A 19,588-nucleotide genomic window follows, 5' to 3' on the forward strand; every position below is an offset into this window, starting at 1 on the left:
ACGTTAACTTTCCACCACAACTGACCTATTTTCTTACCTGCTTCAATTTCTGTATATGGAGTAAACAATTTCTGTACTACTGGTTCTAAATCTTCTTTTGCTGTTTTAGAAGACACACAAGTCAAATGCACCAAATCTGAAAAACAAAAACAAAACCATCTTGACTACATGCTCATCGTAACTGTTTTATTCATATTCAAAGTATTAAGTATCATGGGCAGTAGTGACTGAACAAAATCAAGGATCCTCTGTTCAATGAATTTACAATCTAATAATGAGGGTACAGGTAAAACCAATATATCATGTCATACAAAAAATTAAATGTGTATGAATGATAGTTAAAAAAATCACACTAATACCCAAAGATAAGTAACAGCTAAAGTTAATTTTGCAAAACAAAGTAGTGAAGCTTACGAAATCATTTGTATATGCACACACATGTACCGTCTCTCTCTCTTACACACACACACACACACACACACACACACACAGACAAGGGTGGTGAGAGCGAGCAAAGTACATTTATTAGCACAAAGAAGAATCCATTATTCACACTTGGTTGATAAGTTAACAACAAATCATCTATCATTTCAGAGATTTCATAAAACCTTTTTGAGGAAACACTGCTGACTTAGTTTGAATCATAAAATACTTCAAAGTCCATAAAATGGGAGTCAAAAGTCTATATAATATTTCGAGGAATTCTAAATTACTCACACCACCTAGACCTGGATAATGTTTAGGTTTGAGAATATACTATCATGTGCAAGGACCCTTGACTGATAGAACTTCTTAAGGTATATGTCCAAAGAGAAAGTGTAGTTGGTATTTTCTTTGCACCACCAATCAGCTTCTCATGGGGACTTCTTATTAATTATGAAGCTTGGCCTTAGCTTAGGCTTTGCCCCACTAGCTTTTTAAAGTTAAGCTGTTTCTGTGCATCTACGGTTTGTCTCAGGGCTTTATACCTTTCTTTATTCTGTAAGTCTGACTTTCCTGCTTCTTCCATGTTTGTCTATCTGGCCCATCTACCCACTGCCTCCTTTTCTCTTCTCCCCCTGCCACCACTACCTCATCCTAATTTCGTCCTCCTACTTATTCTCCCTGCCTACAAGTTCCGCCTATAGCTCTTCCCTTGCTATTGGCTGTTTAGCTTTTATCAGAACAATCAGGTGCCTTGGCAGGTAAGGTAAAAAACAGCAACACAGCTTTGCACAGTTAAACAAATTTTCCGCAATGATAAAGTCTTATGTACTGAATGATAGACTGTGTACAGTGGGATAAAATATCAGCAAAAAGCAATATAACAGAGAAGAGAAAGGACCAAGAAATTCTTTTCCAAATATACCACTAAAAAATCATATACATCTCTCTTCTAAGAGTTTTACAATAGTAGAATTTTGAACAACCCTGTAAAGATATTTCAAATTTTATGAAAGCCCAAATCAAAATAGGACTCTTACATTTAAATTCATTCCATAGATATAGAAAATGTAGCATATATCCACACTAGGGTTTATCTAGCCATAAAGAAGAACCAAATCAAGTGGTCTATATGAAACTGGATGGAATTTGATATTATTGTGCAAAAAAATAAGTCAGACAACATTATCATTCTAATTGAGAAAAGAGGTCGAAGTTAAAGAGTGGAGCAGACTATCTCAAAGCTCGTAAAAGGAAAAACTGGGACTCTGCTTGATGAGTACCATGTATGTGCCTGTGGAACATCTGTCCTCTCTACTCTCATGAGAAGATAGAGTGTGACTGTCGACCTCTGTAGAAAACACAGATAGTCATTACAGTCAGTAGTGCACATTATAATACAAAACATTTTCTAAGTTATGCTAAATATATGGAAGTCACTATACAGAAGTTCGATCCTACTTTCCTCCACTTCACCATGTGATGCTTTTCAATCACTTTTACTTTTCTGTTTATCTCTCAAAATCATAATGCATTAATGGTATCCCAATAGTATTGAAATAATTTTTTTTATAAAATTGATGAATCAATACAACTTTATTGTATTTGATAAAATTATTTTTTCATTTAAATTATATTAACTATTCAATCCAAAAGAAATGTATGATAGTTCAAAGTTTACAGTTCTGTGAGATTTTCAAAAGTTTTATTCTACAGGCTGTCCTATTATAATACATGATTACTAGATTCCACTGAATATATTTACAAGGAATATTATAGTTTTGCTACTACAAATAAATATTTGTAATGTTAGAAATAATAGTATATGCATTTATTTGAGCCTTCTTAGGAAAAACTGTGGTTGTCAACACAGCTGTGTTCAAAAGATACATGATCAAAAATATGTGACTGCCTTAAAAGTATAATACAAATTCAAGGCCAACCTGTACAGCATACTGTCATATTTCTCCTATTCGCTATAAAATATGTACTTTCAGTCTATGAGTTTATTTATTTCTTCATGGAATTATCTCACTCAATAAATGTGAACAAGTTCTACAAATTAGATCAGGCAGAGAAAATATTTTCCTAAAAGCATTATATTTAATTAGCATCAATGACAACTTTTATTAACATTATGAAATATGCAACACAAGTTGCAACATTTCCCACAGGCACTATGAGAGTTTTTTTCTTTTTAAAATTCATTTTACATACTAACCACAGTTCCCCCTCCCTTGCCTCCCCTCTACCTCCCATGCATTTCTCAGAAAAGGTAAGGCCTCCCATGGTCAATCAGCAAAGCCTGGAATATCAAGTGGAGGCAGGACCAAGCCTCTCACCCCACTCCCCATGTCAAGGTTGAGCATGGTAACTCACCATAGGAAATGGTTTCCAAACACCCAGCTTATGCACCAGGAATAAATCCCGGTCCCAATGCCAGGGTCCCCCAAAGGACCAAGCCACACACACAATTGTCAACCACATTTAGAGGGCCTAGTTCAGTCCCATGCATTCTCCCCAGTCCAGAGTCCATGAGCTGAGATTAGCTGTCTCTGTGGGTTTCCCTATCATGATCTTGACCCCTCCTTGCTCATATAATCCTTCCTCCCTCTCTTCAACTGGACTCATGGACCTGGGCCCATGCTTGGCTGTGAATCTCTGTATCTGCTTCCATTAGTTACTGGATATAAGTTCTATAATGACAACTAGGAGTTAGTCACAAATCTGATTACAGGGGAAGGCCCATTCAGGTACCCTCTCAGCTATTGCTAGGAATCTTAGCTGGGGTCATCCTTGTGGATTCCTCTGTGTTTCCCTAGCCCCTGGTTTCTCCCTACCCCATAATGGCTCCCTCTATGAAGTTACCTCTTTCATTGTTCTCCCTCTCTGTCCCTCCCCCAACTCTACCATCCTGTTCCCTCATGTTCTTATCTCCCCTTCCCCTCTCCTCTCCTCCCACTAACCTTCAGTTTACCCAGGGGATCTCATCTATTTCCCCTCCCTAGGTTAATCTGTGCTTGTCACTCTTGCGGTCTTCCTTGTTACCTAGCTTCTCTGGGGCTGTGGATTGTAGCCTGGTTATCCTTTGCTTTACATCTAACATTCACTTATGAGTAAGTACATACTGTGTTTGATAACTGATTAAAATAAAATGCAAATCCTAACTGTAAAATTTACAAACTACATTCCCTTTACTTTATTCAGCAACTGCTTAAAGGCTTACTGGGCTAAAAAGATAACTCAATATATTGCTGATTACCATTCCTATGATATCAACAGACTTATATTGGCATTAAGAAATCATATATAAAAGTAACATTTAATTCCAAGAATGTAATGATATTTCTTGCAAAACCAGTTACTAATCACAGCCATTATCATTGAAAATAGAATGGAAAAAAGAAACCTAGCATTTAGAAGTCTAAATTCTCTCAGTACAAAGTCAGAAATAACTGTTTAGAAAACTTGTTTTGGAACACTGATAGCTCTCACAGGATATTGTTTAGAAATATAGAAGATTTCCACTTAGAAATACAGAGAAATACATAAAGGAGGACATACAGAAATAACAAGTCTAATATCTGGTAGCTGGGTGAGACAGTACAGCACAATTATACAGTTCTGTTTTTTTCATGTTTCTTCTGCTTTCTCTATCTGTAATGCTAATGGAGTTTTTCTCTCAGGCCTTGGTGTCCTCATGATTAAGCAGAAGGTATGGTATTAGGTCATTTGCACTATCACTGCTAAAGTCTTATAAAGCCAATTCTCCACTTTAAACTATAAAATTTTAGTGATAATAAAAGTTTAAACCAAAAATTTACTGCATTAAAACCTGAATATAAAATAAGAATAAGCAAATGGCTGTTAAAAAAGGTAAGAAGTCTGTTCCTCAATGATCTGAAGTCAGATACACTGAAGTTATTCACTGAATACAAACACACAAATCTGTTCCAAAGGTTTTAAAGGAATTTTGAAATACAGGCTAGTCAACAAAGTGTGTTTTGTTGTATCACCAAAGAAAATGTAATGTATATGTATAGGGGTTGATGTGGCTCATAACTTATCCTTCATATAGATTCATAAAAGCCAATTGTAATTTATGCAATATAGCAAAATAAGAATGCCTGGTTGTGTCCATAAAAATGAAAGGGTCAGAAAAAAATGTTTTCTTTATAGTGCCAAATGGGGAAATGAGTTTGACATATGTCACACAATTTGGTTTCATAAACCAACCTTGAAAAACTTGACTCAACTTGCACTTTCACGGAAAAAATTTAAGGTTAAAAAACACCACTCCAGAATGTTAACCTGAGATCAAGAAAAAAAAAAAATTCAGCATACTTAGAAAATAAAATCTGTGCTTTGTAACAACAGTATTAAGGACAATTGGAAATATCACATTTTCAAGCAACTAAATGGAAGAAGATACTGAAAATTGTTTAAAATTATCTAAACTTGTTTCATTAAAGGTATGTAACATTTTTCCTAGTAGGGTTGTAAAATCAGAAAGAAATATATAAACAAGAACCTTCATGAAACTTTAGATTATTCATTATTATATATGATATTCACAAATCTATAGTCATCTTACAGATAAATAACTTCCTGTAACATAAAATCCCAGAATAAAACATTTGTTACTGCCTGATTATTATGTATAGAAAAAGATTTCAAACTGCATAGCATATGAATAACTATAAAAAAACATGAACTTGAATGTCAAACGGAAAGGTTGCAGAGATGATGCTTGCTCATTCATAAATGATTTTAGAAAAAAAACTTCATTTAGGAAATAATACGATTTGTTTGGCTTTACAAAACACAATAATGTCAAATTCTTAACAATCCCAGTGGCACAAAACCAAATTAACCAAGGGAACATGACTTTGAGTTGATGTAAATATTTTTAAAACTGTAACAAATTCTATAATAAGTTACCTAATCCAGGGTTGCCAAGAAAAAAACTGTATTACTAGAAGAAATGAGCATCTTAAGAAGTACTGGTCTCCGTCTTCATTGCAAGTACAGTAATGTATTTATCCAAAGGGAAGTTTCTCCACAGTCAAAAAACTGGGAGTGTACCTGTTTTACTTTCCTAATTTTTTAAACAAAATACTTACTACCCAATCCACCACTAAGGACTTATTTATGCTAATATTACAGGTATTATAGGCAAGCTTACTTATCTTGGTTTCTGACTGTCTGTAGATTAAGTCTGGCAAATAAGGTATCTTGGGAGATAAATCAGTGATACAAAAATGTTTGATGAACAGTTATTTCTGACTCTGTGTTGAGAGAATTTTGACTTCTAAATGTTAGGTTTTGGATTTGTTTTCTTTTTCTTTCAGTACATTGTGCTGCCAGAGAGCGCATCCTGCCAGGTGCAGGAAAAGCAGCCTGACAAGGAGAAAGAAGACATAAAATGTAGACACAAGAAGTGACAAAAGCATGGCACAGGGTCATTTAGCATAGGAACAAATAGGCCTCAACACCTCAGTAGCCTTCAAGGGCACTGCTGAATTACAATAGATAATAATAATGAATGATTCTGGGATCTGTAAATTATAACAGCATAGTAAGTAAATGTGAGATATGTGTTAAAATGGTAACTGAAGACTGGTAAAACAGTTTTGGATCTACCGAGGAGATCACTGCATAGTAGGGTGTGTTGAATAAATGATGAACGACTGGAGAGTGTGTATCCACAAATGACATTTCTAAGTAGTAGTCAACCTTTTCCTATGGGAGTTGCTTATAATGTACTGAAAATTAATTTAAGAAGATATTGAAAACACTTTTATTTTGAGGGACAGGATCTCTAGTTTCCTTAGGTGACAAGTCTCTATAGGCTTGCTCTATAAAAGTTAGTTTAATTTTATGTATTATATGGAATAGTGTAATAATACAATAAAACATGTGTGTAATATGCAATGATCATAAGAAGATAGTTGGCATTTCCATCTCCTTCAGCATCGCTTTGCATATGTAATTAATACATAATAATATTATACACTTATGGGATACAATGGTATTCCAATATATGTAAAATAAGAATAAATTATGGTCAATAACACACACGCACACACGCACACACACACACACACACACATATATATTCTCTCCCCAACTGCGCACACACACACACACACACACACACACTTTTAAAAGTCAATACTATAAAAACTAGAAAAATCATCACCAAGGGTAGGAAGAGAGGAAAAAAGACAACGATCAAAGTGTGTGAAGTTTTGGTTGTACAAAAATGCTAAGTTTAGTGATCAGTTTACATTAGGTCACCACAGTTAACTGTCTGAACAACAAATTTTTCAGTGTTCTTACCACAGGGGAAACATATCAGTGCAGTGATAGACATGTCAATCATTTCAGCTGTACTATTTGACAATGTATATAGATCATAATGTCACATTTTATTAACATATATAATTATTAGTTGACAAAATTATAAAAAAGTAAAGACTACCATGAAAGTACAAAAAGATATCTTTAGTAAACAATTCTCAGCTTCTTTCTGAAAGGTGTAAGTTTTTATCAAGCATATGCTACAAGAACAAGCTAACTTGAAACATTTTTAACATCTCAGTATCTTTCAACCCTTAATTCTTTGCCCTTCTTTATGATAAAATCATAATTATTTATAAAGTACATCTTAGAAAAAAGTTAATTTGCTCTTGGGTAATATCTGAAATATTTAAAATGTATTTAACAACCTCACCTTAAATCACCAAAGTTCACATAATTTACTTTCTATAAATTTCATTTTGGTTCCTCTGAGGAATGGATACAGACAGCCTCACTGAAATATATTTGGACTACATTTGATTTACTCAGGTATAACTGCATTAGTTACAGTACTTGCCAACATTTGTCAAGTGATTCCTCCAATAGAAAGAATGATGAATTTCACTTAGGATTCCAGCATTACAGCCTGATTTTAGGACACGTACATGTGCTCAGCTCCACATATCTGGCAAGTTGAGTATATCATATAATATATACAATGTGATCAGCTAGGATTTTTCTATTACTCTTAAATAATTCTGCATAGGGAAAACAAGTCACTTCAAAATCCACTTATAGTTAAGTGCCTGAAAACACATAAATCTGCAGATGGAGAATTATTCTTGAATGTTATTTTACTTGTTGATATCTCTACATCACAAGCAACCTGAATTATCATTTGCAGTTCATCATAATTAGAACAAATATGAGAAATCCAGAAGAGAATCCAAAATGTGGGATCTTACCGTATGACATAGTCGTTTACCATTTCTCTCTGCTTGACGAAAGAAAGGATTAAATTGTTTCTGAATAAGACTGTGAGGAGATAATTATGCAGATTTTAAGAACATGTTCTATTGTGTCCACAATATGCGTTATTCAAAGCTTCAGGAGAAAATAAAGTCCTCAAAAGAGACAGAGCAGTAGTTTGGAAGATAGTGTAACATTCTGAATAAAGTAATATGTTTATCATCAGGGAACATCAAATGAGAAAAATAAATGAGGTAGGAGCAGGTTTGGAAACACAAAATAAAAACATGGTATATTTGCCTGTTTTTTTCCTGACTTGAAATAGAAAAAAACAAAATGAAAATGAAGGCAACAGAAATAGGCACATGGAAGTCTTCTGTGATATTATCAGACAATTCTATTTTAGAAGACAGATGAAGAACAGAACAATTTGAAACTAAATATGACATCAATGACTCTTAAATTAGGGAGCAACAGGAAAATGTGCCATTAAAAGCTTTCAATGCTTGAGTAAAAATGGCTCCTGAAAGTCTGTGAAGAGGCTCAAAGCATAAAGAAAGGCAGAAGCAAAATTCTAATTAAGTCACAAAGTAAGGAAACGACACATATGGTATCTTTCTTAAATTTTGCTACGTATTATACCAAACTTTAAGTCTCACTATTAACTTATAAATTAACACATAATGTATAATGAATGAAAAAAAGATTGAAAAATGATCAAGACCTTCTTTTTCTCCATGATAAGGCAAAGTATCATCAATGAACTCAAGAGTACCTCTTTCAGGCTAGAAACAAGGGAAAACCAGCTAGTGTATTTGTACACACTCCTGCTATTATATTGATATGAAATGATTAAGTTACAGTAAAGACCAGAGAATTTTATCAAGGTAGAAACAAGTAAGAAAGGAAGGGCTTCTGAATCAAAAAGATCTTGTCCAGTTTGTTTAAAATGTTGTCATATATTACTGAAAATGTTTATGTGACAAGTTGCTTCTTCCCTACATGCAAATCCTGGAGGTTCCTGCCACTTGATTTCTTTCAAAATCATTTAAGATAATTTCTAAGGAAGACTTAGAAATTCCCAAGGTCTACAAGGTTAGATCAACTTTTTAGCATATGCATTCCTAGCACCACACACACACACACACACACACACACACAAACATTCACTCACACACACACACACACACACACACACACACACCCTACAGATAAACACTTTAAATAAATAAAACTTTAAACAGCAGAAACTTTTAGTGAAGAGACAAGACACAACAGATTAAAAATCTAAACCAATGTCTACTCTACACCCCTTTGCATTGAGATTAATATGTCCCCTCTTGAGCCATTCATGTTACTTGGCTTCTTTGGGTCTGTGGACTGCATGGTTACCCTTTATGGCCAATATCCATCCACCTATGAGTGTATGTTTGTCTTTCTGGATCTGGGTTACCTCATTCAGGATGACCTTTTCTAGTTCTACCCATTTGCTTGCAAATTCCATCATGTTATTGTTTTTAATAGCTGAGTAATACTACACTGTGTAAATTTACCACATTTTCTTTATCCATTCTTCAGTTGATGGACATCTAGTTTGTTTTCGGTTCTGGTTATTATGAATAAAGCTGCTATGAACATAGCTGAGCATGTGTCCATGTGGTATGGTAGAACATTCTTTGGATATATGCTCAGGAATGGTATAGCTGGGTCTTGATGTAGACAGACTCTCAATTTTCTGAGAAGCCACCATATTGATTTCTAAAATGGCTTTACAAGTTGCACTCCCAACAGCAATTGAGGAGTATTCCTCTTGCTCCATATCCTCTCCAGCATGAGCTGTCAATTTTGTTTTTAATCTTAGTCATGCCAACATATGTAAGATGGAATCTTAGAGCTGTTTTGATTTGCATTTCCCTGATGGCTAAGGATGTTGAAAATTTCTTTAGGTGTTTCTTGAACATTTACGATTCTTCCATTGAAAATTCTCTGTTTAGATCTGTACCTAATTTTTGAATTGAATTTTGTTGATGTCTAGTTTCTTCATGCTAGAAGATACTCCGTAGAGTACCAGAAGAGAAAAGTAATCACCCATCTACAAACCCTGTGCTCTACAAAAGAGTGCTGACTACAAGATGTACTAATGCTATAATGGCACAAATGTTAGGAGAAAGAACAACAACTTTTTGATTGGATTTGAGATCCACTTCATGAAATGGAAACCATACCAGACACTGTTAAAGAGACCAAGAATCTGAAACTAAACTGGTTATGGTGCTAGGGGAAAATCTATTACCATTATTCTCTGAAAGAAGCATAACAAGAAAATAACTTGTAGTAGCATACTGATATACTCATATATCGGCATATACTTCAACCCTTATCTGAGAATCTTCTTATTGAAGTAGATGGTTAATAAGAGACCCACAACTAGAAAATGCACAGAAAGTGAGGGAGTTTGGAACATTCAGTCCTAAATGGGAGGTCTTCATCAAATCCTTCCCTGTAAGGCTAAGGGATCTATGTAAAAGAGAAGACAGGGTAGATGTCAGAAGTGGATGACTCCTAGGAAACAGTGTCTTTCAGGCACAACAGGAATGATGTACATATGAATTCACATACACTATGGAAGCACACAGAGACATGCATATATTCAAGCTAGACAAAAATTCCAGCACTAAAAAGGGGAAGTGGATTCTAAGTCCCATCCCTAACCAAGAAGCTATCTACAATTAATACCTTATAGGAAAGGGGAATAAGTTTTCTCCAATAGAGTCTAACTGGGTTTAGCAACCTCACTCAAGGGCAGGCACCATGCCCAAGAGTAGCTGGTCAATACAAAATGGACTTTTTTCTTTTTGTATTATTTGAGAATTTTTTTCTCTTATTGGTCATTTTTTATTATTATTTTTTCATTTACCATGGGTTTTTGTTGTTGTTGTTAAAAAGAGAGAAAGAATATGAAGTTGGATGGGTAGGGATGTGGGGTTTATTTGTAAGGAGCCAGGGAAGGGAAAAAACATATGATTTTTTAAAATTAAAATAAGAAAATTAAAATGTATAATGTTTCATTACACATAGAATCCATAATCCAATGTATTTGTAATGTATCAAGAGCATTTGACATTTACTATATACAACAATACTTTGGTGTTCATAGACAAAATATTACATGCTTTATATACATTCAGGAGCTCACAAACTGGGAGAGAATCTTTGCCAGCTCTACATCTGGCAGATAATTAATATCCAGAATATAAAGAACTCAAACCCCAGAGTTGGGCTTTACACCCAGACAGTGTTTTCAAAAGAAGAAAAAAATGACTAAGAAATATCTCAGAAAATGTTCACTGTCCATAGCAATTACGGAAATACAAATCAAAACAGCTTCGAGATTTTGTCTCACCATGGTAAGAATAACAAAGATCAAGGGAACAACTGAAAACAAATGAAAAAGAGATGCAGGAAAAAGGAACTCCTGTTCACTGCTGGTGGGATTGGAAAGCGGTGCAGCCACTGTGCAAATCAATATGTAGAAGCCCCAAAAGAATATAAATAAATCATGTGATCCACCAATAACACTTCTTTACATATGTCCACAGGATGCTACATACTACGCTGGAGATACTTGCTTAACCAAGTTCACTGCTATTCTATTCACATTACCTAGAAAATGTAAAAACACCTAAATGTCCTTCAACTGACAATAAACGTGTGGTACATATACACTATGAAATACTATTCATCCGTAAAGAAAAATGAAAGCATGATCTCTGCATATAAATGGATGGAACTAGGAAAGATTATATTGAGTGAGGTAACACAGAAGACAAATGTCACATCTTCCCTCCAATGTGTATTTCTTGAAATATAACAAAGGAAAAAAGAGTCAAATGTGATGATCATGTAAATGTTTCTACATCTCAGTGATCTAGAAATAAATATCCCAGAGGGTAAATTGAATTATGTATTGTTTTAGTTTGGACGTGAAGTGTTTGCCAAAGTTCTGTGTATTGAACACTTGCTTCCTAGGCGGTGGTGCTGCTTTTCTATGTTCTAGAAACTTGAACTTGCACCTACCTAAAGGAAGTGAGACAGAGAAGAGAAACCCACTTCACCCTAGGTCACTGGGTAAATGTTAAGCACTGAAAAAAAAAAAAAACTCACTATTAGGATTAATGGGAGCTTCTATTATTTCATGCTGTTATTACTCTTGATGTTCATTTTCTGCAAATAGGCAAAGAAATTGTTTGTGTTAAAGTCACAATGAACACTTAAAGGCTGAAGTTGTGGCGTAGTTCTGAATCACCTGAAATACATGAGGCTGTATGTTCATTTCCTAGTATGATAAAAGGGAGAGAGGCAAATTTTTAAAGAGATAGGTATATCCATATTTATTGCTTCTATTCATTCTATTGTAAGAAGTACCAGCTAGAACAATCTAGACAAGGTGTCCACATTAGAAAAAAGTGACTGTTTGCAGATGACAGAACTTTCTGTAAAGACCTTTACCAACATTAAATAATACATTGTACAATGTATAAATTACCAAAACAGTATATTATTTAATATGCATTTCTGTCTTACAGATCAGTAAAATGTATTAACAGGAGAATTTAGAGAGAGAGAGAAATAGTCCTGTGCTTACATGTGCCTTTCATGCATGTCATCGTTGAAGAGCATAATTCAATGACCCGAACAGCAAAACTTCCTGGTTCTTCTGCTGGCACTGTCAAAATGGAGACCTGAAGACCAGAATAAGTAACAGAAAAAACTGTTAGGTCTTTTTATTTTTCTATCTTTAGAGTGCTAACTTTACAATTCCCAAATATTCTTTGAGATTTGAAAACATTTTTTTATAATGATTTCATTTAGGAGTAAAATGTAAATCATGCAACACAGGTCTTACTATCCAATTTCCTCCTTATTATTCATCTTTATATTGTTCTCATCAATTGAATATTTCAAATCTTTAATACTGATTCCATCCATCACACATCACATACTAATCAAAGGAATGCAATTATAATATTACTGTTAAAATATAAGCACTCTCTTCCTTGAAATCAGATTATAATAATAAGTGGTCTTCTCTAGTATTGATATGTTATTATGGGTCATATTTTAAAAGCTTTTTTTTTTTTTTTGGTTTTTCGAGACAGGGTTTCCCTGTAGTTTCTAGAGCCTGTCCTGGAGCTAGCTCTTGTAGACCAGGCTGGCCTCGAACTCAGAGATCCGCCTGCCTCTGCCTCCCGAGTGCTGGGATTAAAGGCGTGCGCCACCACCGCCCGGCCTAAAAGCTTTATATGACTATCAGATCAACGTTTCTCTGTAGAGCTGAATTTTCAGTGTTATTCTTCAGCCAAATCTACAATCTGAGGAAATTATATCCTCTTTAAGGAAATGCTAGTGAAAGAGAAAGCTCCATTTTCCCTTTTCCCTGCATGTACTGTGCTTGCATTCTGATAAGAAATGCAAAGAGGAAGCAACTAGAACCACATTTTTTTTTTAAAAAAAAAATAGGAATTGTCTTGATAGCAATGACTAACCTATTCGCCATCTATTTGGGGGCTTATGTTTCAAAAACAGTTCTCCATGTTCCTCTTAACTCCCTTTGCTGCTATTAAGGATAGAAAATATATTTTAGCATCAAAGAGAGCAAGAAACCAAGATACTGAACACCGTGAAATAATGAAATGATGAGGACTAAAAATATGACCATGATTGAAAATGTTCCTTTAATGACTCTACTAACATGGAAGAATTTCTTTTGGTTCTTGCAATTATCATAATTTATTACTGAGATACAATCAGCACCCACCTCCGTCACCTGAACTCTGAGACGTTGAGTCTTTCAAGTATTTCAGAGATTTTAAATTCCCTCTTTAACAAGAAGTTTTTAACTCTCTAACATCACGAGGGAATATGCCTGAACTGTCCACCTGTTCCTACCCTCTAATCTTCTTAAGTTCTACTTGCAATTCAAAATGAAGATCTAAAGAGAGGTGGGAAGAGAGGCAGGGAAAGAACAAGGGAATAAGGGGCTGAAGGAAAAATAAAGGACTGTAACTTTGTCTGCTATGTGAAGGAGGTATCTGAGAAGACAGGTGTGAAACAGGGTGACAAGTTAGAAGGCAGAGACTGCAGAAAAGGAAGGAACTGAGACAATTTTTATGAAGAACAGGACAGGACCCAAAGGTTGAGAAACGTCAGAGAGAAGGATGTCTGTGTAGCTACAGAAATGTCAGTTCTGTTCTCGGAGGCAGTGAGCACTAGAAGAAAAGCAGAGTGAGGGCAGAAGCTAGTGACTTCAGCTTTAAGTGCCTATCTCTTGGTAGTTACAGTCCAACTTCGGCATGGGGGCCTGGAACCCCTATACCTTCAAGAGGCAGCCTCCAGCATTTATGTGGAGTTGAGACTATGGATTCATACACATGCCATGGTGGTTTGAGTATGCAGGGAGAAGGACAATACAGTTGGATGAAGGGGGAAAGTTTGATATTTAAGAACAGGAGAAAAAGAAAAATGAGCTTCAAGGAGGCAGAGAACAATAGTCAGTGTTATGAGGAGGGCACAGGGCTTGGAAATCAAAGGTGTTCAAGAGAAAGAGCGGAAAAAAACTTGTCAAAAGCTACCAGGAAAGGCCTAGTGGAAAATAATAAAAAAAACGTCCTCTGACCCTAAATATCATGGTTTTTACTGTATTCAGTAACAGAAACTGTGGTAGACGTGTATGGACAGGAGCAAGGTTGCGGTTTAGAAATGACTAGTTCAGGAACTGGAAGCAGCAAGTATAGTGTATAGAACACACTATTAAAAAGAAGGGAGAGGCTGGGTACTCAGGAGAGAGAGAGACAGAGTCAAGAGACTGGGCTGTTTTATTTGTTTTTAATATTAAACTTTCAGTTACTGTGTCTGTATGTGTGCATGCAAGAGTGATTTTATGTAATTATTCATGCATAGATCAAAGGCACCTGTGAGGGAGGTTGCCCATGAACAAGGAAGACATAGACCCCTTAATCATCCTTGAGATGGTATACATATATTGTGAGTGGGTAAAAATTCGAATTCTTTTGTGCATGGGAGGTATCTTATTTTACCCAGAGAAACAAGCAGATGAACAGAGTGAGTTAGAAAGTGAAGACTGTTACTAGTCATTGGGGTGAATGAAGAAGCGATCAAAAGCCAGTGGAGGGATTTGTACATAAACAGCATTCAGCTGCATGAGGCTGATACCACAACTATGTGGGAAGGCCAATCTGCTTGGTTGTGTAATTTTCTCAAGTGGCCCTTGGTGAAGAGAACCCTAAGAGAGACATATGTGGATCCCCTGTGGAAGGGAAAACAGACAATATATCCTGAGAAGATTGGGAATGGGTGGGGGAGACAACGTGGAGGGGGGGGGTCAAAGGAGAGGGGAGAACATGAGGGAACAGGATGCTCAAGAAAGGGGAAGGACAGAGAGCGAGAGAAAGGAAAGAGCTATCTTGATTGAGGGAGCCATTAACAGGCTAGAGAGAAACATGACGCTAGGGAAATTCCTAGGAATCCATAAGGATGACCTGAGCTAAGACTGGAAGCAACAGTGGAGAGGATGCCTAAACTGGTTTTCCCCTGTTATCAGATTGATGACTACCTTAATTGTTATCATAGAACCTTCATCCAGCAACTGATGGAAGGAGATGCAAAGATCCGCAGTGAAGCACTGGGCCGAGCTACCTGAGACCAGTCCAATAGAGGGAGAGGTGACAGTATGAGCAAAGGGGTCAAGACCATGATGGGGATACCCACAAAAACAGCTGACCTGAGCTAGTGGGAGCTCACTGACTCAAGACTGATTAGCGGGGTAGGACCAAACTAAGTCCACTGAATGTGGGGGACAGCTGTGAGGCTTGGGCAGTTTGTGGCACCAATGGCAGTGGGACCAGGATTTATCCCTAGTGCTTAAACTGGCATCTAGGGCCGGGCGGCGGTGGCGCATGCCTTTAATCCCAGCACTCGGGAGGCAGAGGCAGGCGGATCTCTGTGAGTTCGAGACCAGCCTGGTCTACAAGAGCTAGTTCCAGGACAGGCTCCAAAGCTACAGAGAAACCCTGTCTCGAAAAACCAAACCAAACCAAAAAAAAAAAAAAAACAAAACAACAACAACAACAAAAAAAAAAAAACAAAAAACTGACATCTAGGAGAACATTCTCTTTGGAGGGATGCCTTGCTCAGCCTAGATTGTGTGTGTGTTGGGGGGAAGGGCCTTGGTCCTGCCTCAAAGTGATGTGTCGGACTTTGTTGACTCCTCATGGGAAGCCTTATCCTTTCTGAGGAGTAGGGCGGGAGGAGGGGAGGAAGTAGGAAAGGGGACAGCTATGTAGAATGAGAAAAGATTGTATTAAAAAAATTCTTATATTAAAAAAAGAGAAATAGATACAATTAATAGCCAGAAAAAGGAAAGAGATTTTCCTTTGTGGTCCCGTGGAAAGCCCTGGAGGAAGAGGGCAGAAGAGATAAAAGTCTGAAGAAATAGAGGGGAATTCTATGAACTGACAGAATGAGAAGAAATGATTAAAAGAGATAGGAAGACTGACTGGGGCATATTCATGATCACGTAAGTCTATCATCTTCAGATTTGATCAGACCATTGACACTGCTCAAGAAAATGCACACAGAACAGGGAATGCCATAAAGTTATTATCATACATCTTTCTTTCAGGTTTGACTTGTTTGTAAGTCTCATACTCGAGAGAAGACTTCGCTTTGTAATTTAAAGAATGGAACATCAACTCCCAAACTTACAAAAAAAATAGTCCCATTTTTTTTTTTTTTTTTTTTTTTTTTTGCCTTCTGATTTTAACATGCCTCACTTTTCTAAGGGCAATGCTTAGTCTGGTTTCTCTCTGACTTTTGGATGGACTTCAACTTATCAGTTACATTCTTTCTTGCCTGGGTATCTCAACTCCTCTGCTGTCTCCATTCAAATAACTAAAATCCTTAAGAACCCTTAAAAAGAAAGCCCTCCTCTTCCATATCCCTCTTCAGGGGCCAATTCCTGTCTTAAAATTTCCAGTTCAGCTTCTTCAAAGAACTGCCTCTATCTGCTCTCTTCATGGTTCTGTCTCTCTGTCACTCTCTAATGTATTCACTAAGCTTACAGTTGCTTTAATGGGAAATCTGGACACATCAACCAACAATGCCAAACCAATGTGATGAGTGAAACATTAATTGCTATATAATTTCCTTAAACTATACCATGTCAATCCTTGTAGCACTGAACTGCATTTCCTATTTGTCTGTTTCTGTGCCCCTAGGCTATGTGGTATTTGAAAGCAGACATGCTATCACAGTTATCAATCTCTCCTAGGAGGCCAGTACTCTCTGGCTGCTGAGGAAAAGGCACTTGTTTGGCAACTCTTAAATGAAAGCTCAGTTTTAGAGATTTTAATATACAGCATAGGGGCTACGGTTATTAATACTATACTATAAACTGAAAACCTGCGAAGAATGGATTTTCACTATTCTTCCCATAAAAATTTTCTGTAAAGATAGACGTGTTAATTAGTTTGATTGTAGTAATAAGATCACCATGTACATATATTTCTTTTAACAAACACATCTTTTATTCTAAAAAAAAAAAGAAGACTGAATCACCTGTTGATCTGACTCCGTTTTTAGTACAGATCCATCTGTTATCAGGACTGCCCTGGATATCTGCCTGCAATGCACAAAAGAGGAAAGCTGTGATTCGGATTCTATGGGTAAATTTCATTTATTGTTATGTAACCAGCAGAAGGCATGCTTCAAAGATTTAAGAATAAAAGTGTCAAAACCCAGTCAAGTTCTGCTTTAATCTTTTCTTGGCTCAAGAAAGAAGGATGCATGACCTACAGACAAACTGCAGCTGACATAAACGAGAAGCAACTTTGCTAGTCTCCCCTCTAAACAGAACCAAGTAGGGAAGAATGGTAAGAAATCAAGTTATACCTTCGGTTCACTCTACCTCTGCATGCTACTTGAAAACAGAATAACGAGAAGAGTCAACATAACTACACAGCCAGAAATGTTTCCTTCTTTCGTGTAGTGGGTGGAGGGCACCTTACCTGTACTGTACACGGGAACATGTGTTCTCAGAAAGGTAACTGTCTTCAATAACGAAATGTTTAGAAATTATTCTTTGACCGAACTGATCTATCATTGCTTTACATCTATAAAAAAGATAAGCATAGAAGAAAAGATTATATTAATGATTAAGCAACTGACAAAATGAAATCATGAACTGCTGATTTTGAATTTGAAACCTTGTAAACCTTTAAAAAATTGCCAACTACTCTGCATTTTCTGACAATGAACTAGAGATATATTCTGGCTGTTATCCTCACATCTTTTAAACTATAAATGCATGTAAACTGTTTCTTAAATATTTATTTTGATTGTCATTAGTCTGTAAGTGTGAGGCCAGCAAAGCATTATTGCATAATTCCAAGCTTTCCTCACATTTAGAAACATAGAAGCCATTCCTTTGTTTAGAAAAAAAATCAGCTTTCTTTTTTTTCCACCTTTAACAGTTCTAAGAGGGAAAGGAAAGCTGATTAAATATCTTGTATCATTCACAGCCTGCAAAGGCCACTGAAGGGTTTTTTATTTTTCTGTTAAGTGTTGCTTTCTCTTTTGTTCAAGAATAGCTATCTGGTCACGCGTTTGATAATGTTTTAAACAGAAAAAAAGGATAGAGCCTCTTTTAATATCTGTTTCCACTTTACTTCAAAGGATAATCATGGAAAGATTTCTTTCAAGTGCTGTTTCCAAATAAGGAAAACACTTATGCATGGACATTATCAGGTCTCTGTCATCTGATATGTGTTGGGACAATGAATCATATAGAACCCTCCATTGACCTTCTTTCAATGTGTCTAGATAAAAGGATGAAAATTAGAATCCATCTCCTTGCAGTGCCACAAGTTATAAATGTACTTTATAGGGCTCATTATCCAAACTAATGGACTAAGAGCGACATCCTTGAAACAGACTTACAAGCACTGACAAAGCCACTATGCAATATTTCAGGAACTATATGCAAATGACTATATGTTTGCTATATCTTTTTATTATGGAAATATCAATTTGCTTTTGTCATAGCTTCTTTTGGTACAAGAATTTTTTTTATTAGAAATACACTTATATGCTGGTCCTTACAATAAGCAAATGATTTCACACATATCATATTTAAAATATTCTGCTATAAATTAAAGTATCCCCCATTGCTCTAAACAAGTCAAATAAAGGATCGCTTACAGGTATATATAAAAATAAAATGACCATCATCCAAGACCAATATAAAAAGGAAATAAGTTTGTATTCTGCTGCTATTGTTGAATAAATGGCATACCACTGTTGTCAAGTTAGGATATTATATATAGTGATATTAGGTAATACTTATAAATAATTAAGCATATTTTAACATAAATCTGTTGTATGAATATTTAAATGACTTCCCCATCTTGCCTACACTTCAATTCTCTTTCATTTCCTTAAACTAAGAGCTCACGTTATGTATAAAATACTTCATTAAATCAGTACAAAAGACTTACTTACACCAAATACTGGCCAAGGTAACTTTTAAAAAGTAGAAAGATAAGCTTGTTTTTTAACCTCCTGCTTTGAAGCATTCATAAAAAATTTAAAGATCAAAGTACTTGAAGGAATGGAGAAGAGACATCTGCAGAATTGTCATGATATAATGATTATAATTGTCCTATAACCACTGGCAAACATGCTTCACTTTTAACTAAGAAGCTACAGAAATTGAAGAAGGAATAATGCCGGCAGGCAAATAAAAGGGAGTATAAAGTGCTATGTAAACTCAACTAAGGAGTGCTTAAGAATGGGGCATAACTGTAATTATATTTAA

At 35.8% G+C, this 19,588-nt stretch overlaps 1 protein-coding gene across 1 annotated transcript in view; it reads right to left on the reverse strand.

Moving 5' to 3' along the window:
* Chm (CHM Rab escort protein) overlaps positions 1-19,588 on the reverse strand; it is a 166,086-nt gene that overhangs the window by 19,087 nt on the left and 127,411 nt on the right. The window contains exons 10-13 of the mRNA XM_038317308.1: positions 17,781-17,885; positions 17,332-17,395; positions 12,341-12,437; positions 38-136 (exon numbers count right to left, since the gene is read on the reverse strand). Of these exons, the coding sequence (XP_038173236.1) occupies positions 38-136; positions 12,341-12,437; positions 17,332-17,395; positions 17,781-17,885 (365 nt within the window). The remainder of the gene's footprint in view (positions 1-37; positions 137-12,340; positions 12,438-17,331; positions 17,396-17,780; positions 17,886-19,588) is intronic.

Source organism: Arvicola amphibius, chromosome X (genome assembly GCF_903992535.2).
Source record: "Arvicola amphibius chromosome X, mArvAmp1.2, whole genome shotgun sequence".
Classification (NCBI taxonomy): Eukaryota; Metazoa; Chordata; class Mammalia; order Rodentia; family Cricetidae; genus Arvicola; species Arvicola amphibius.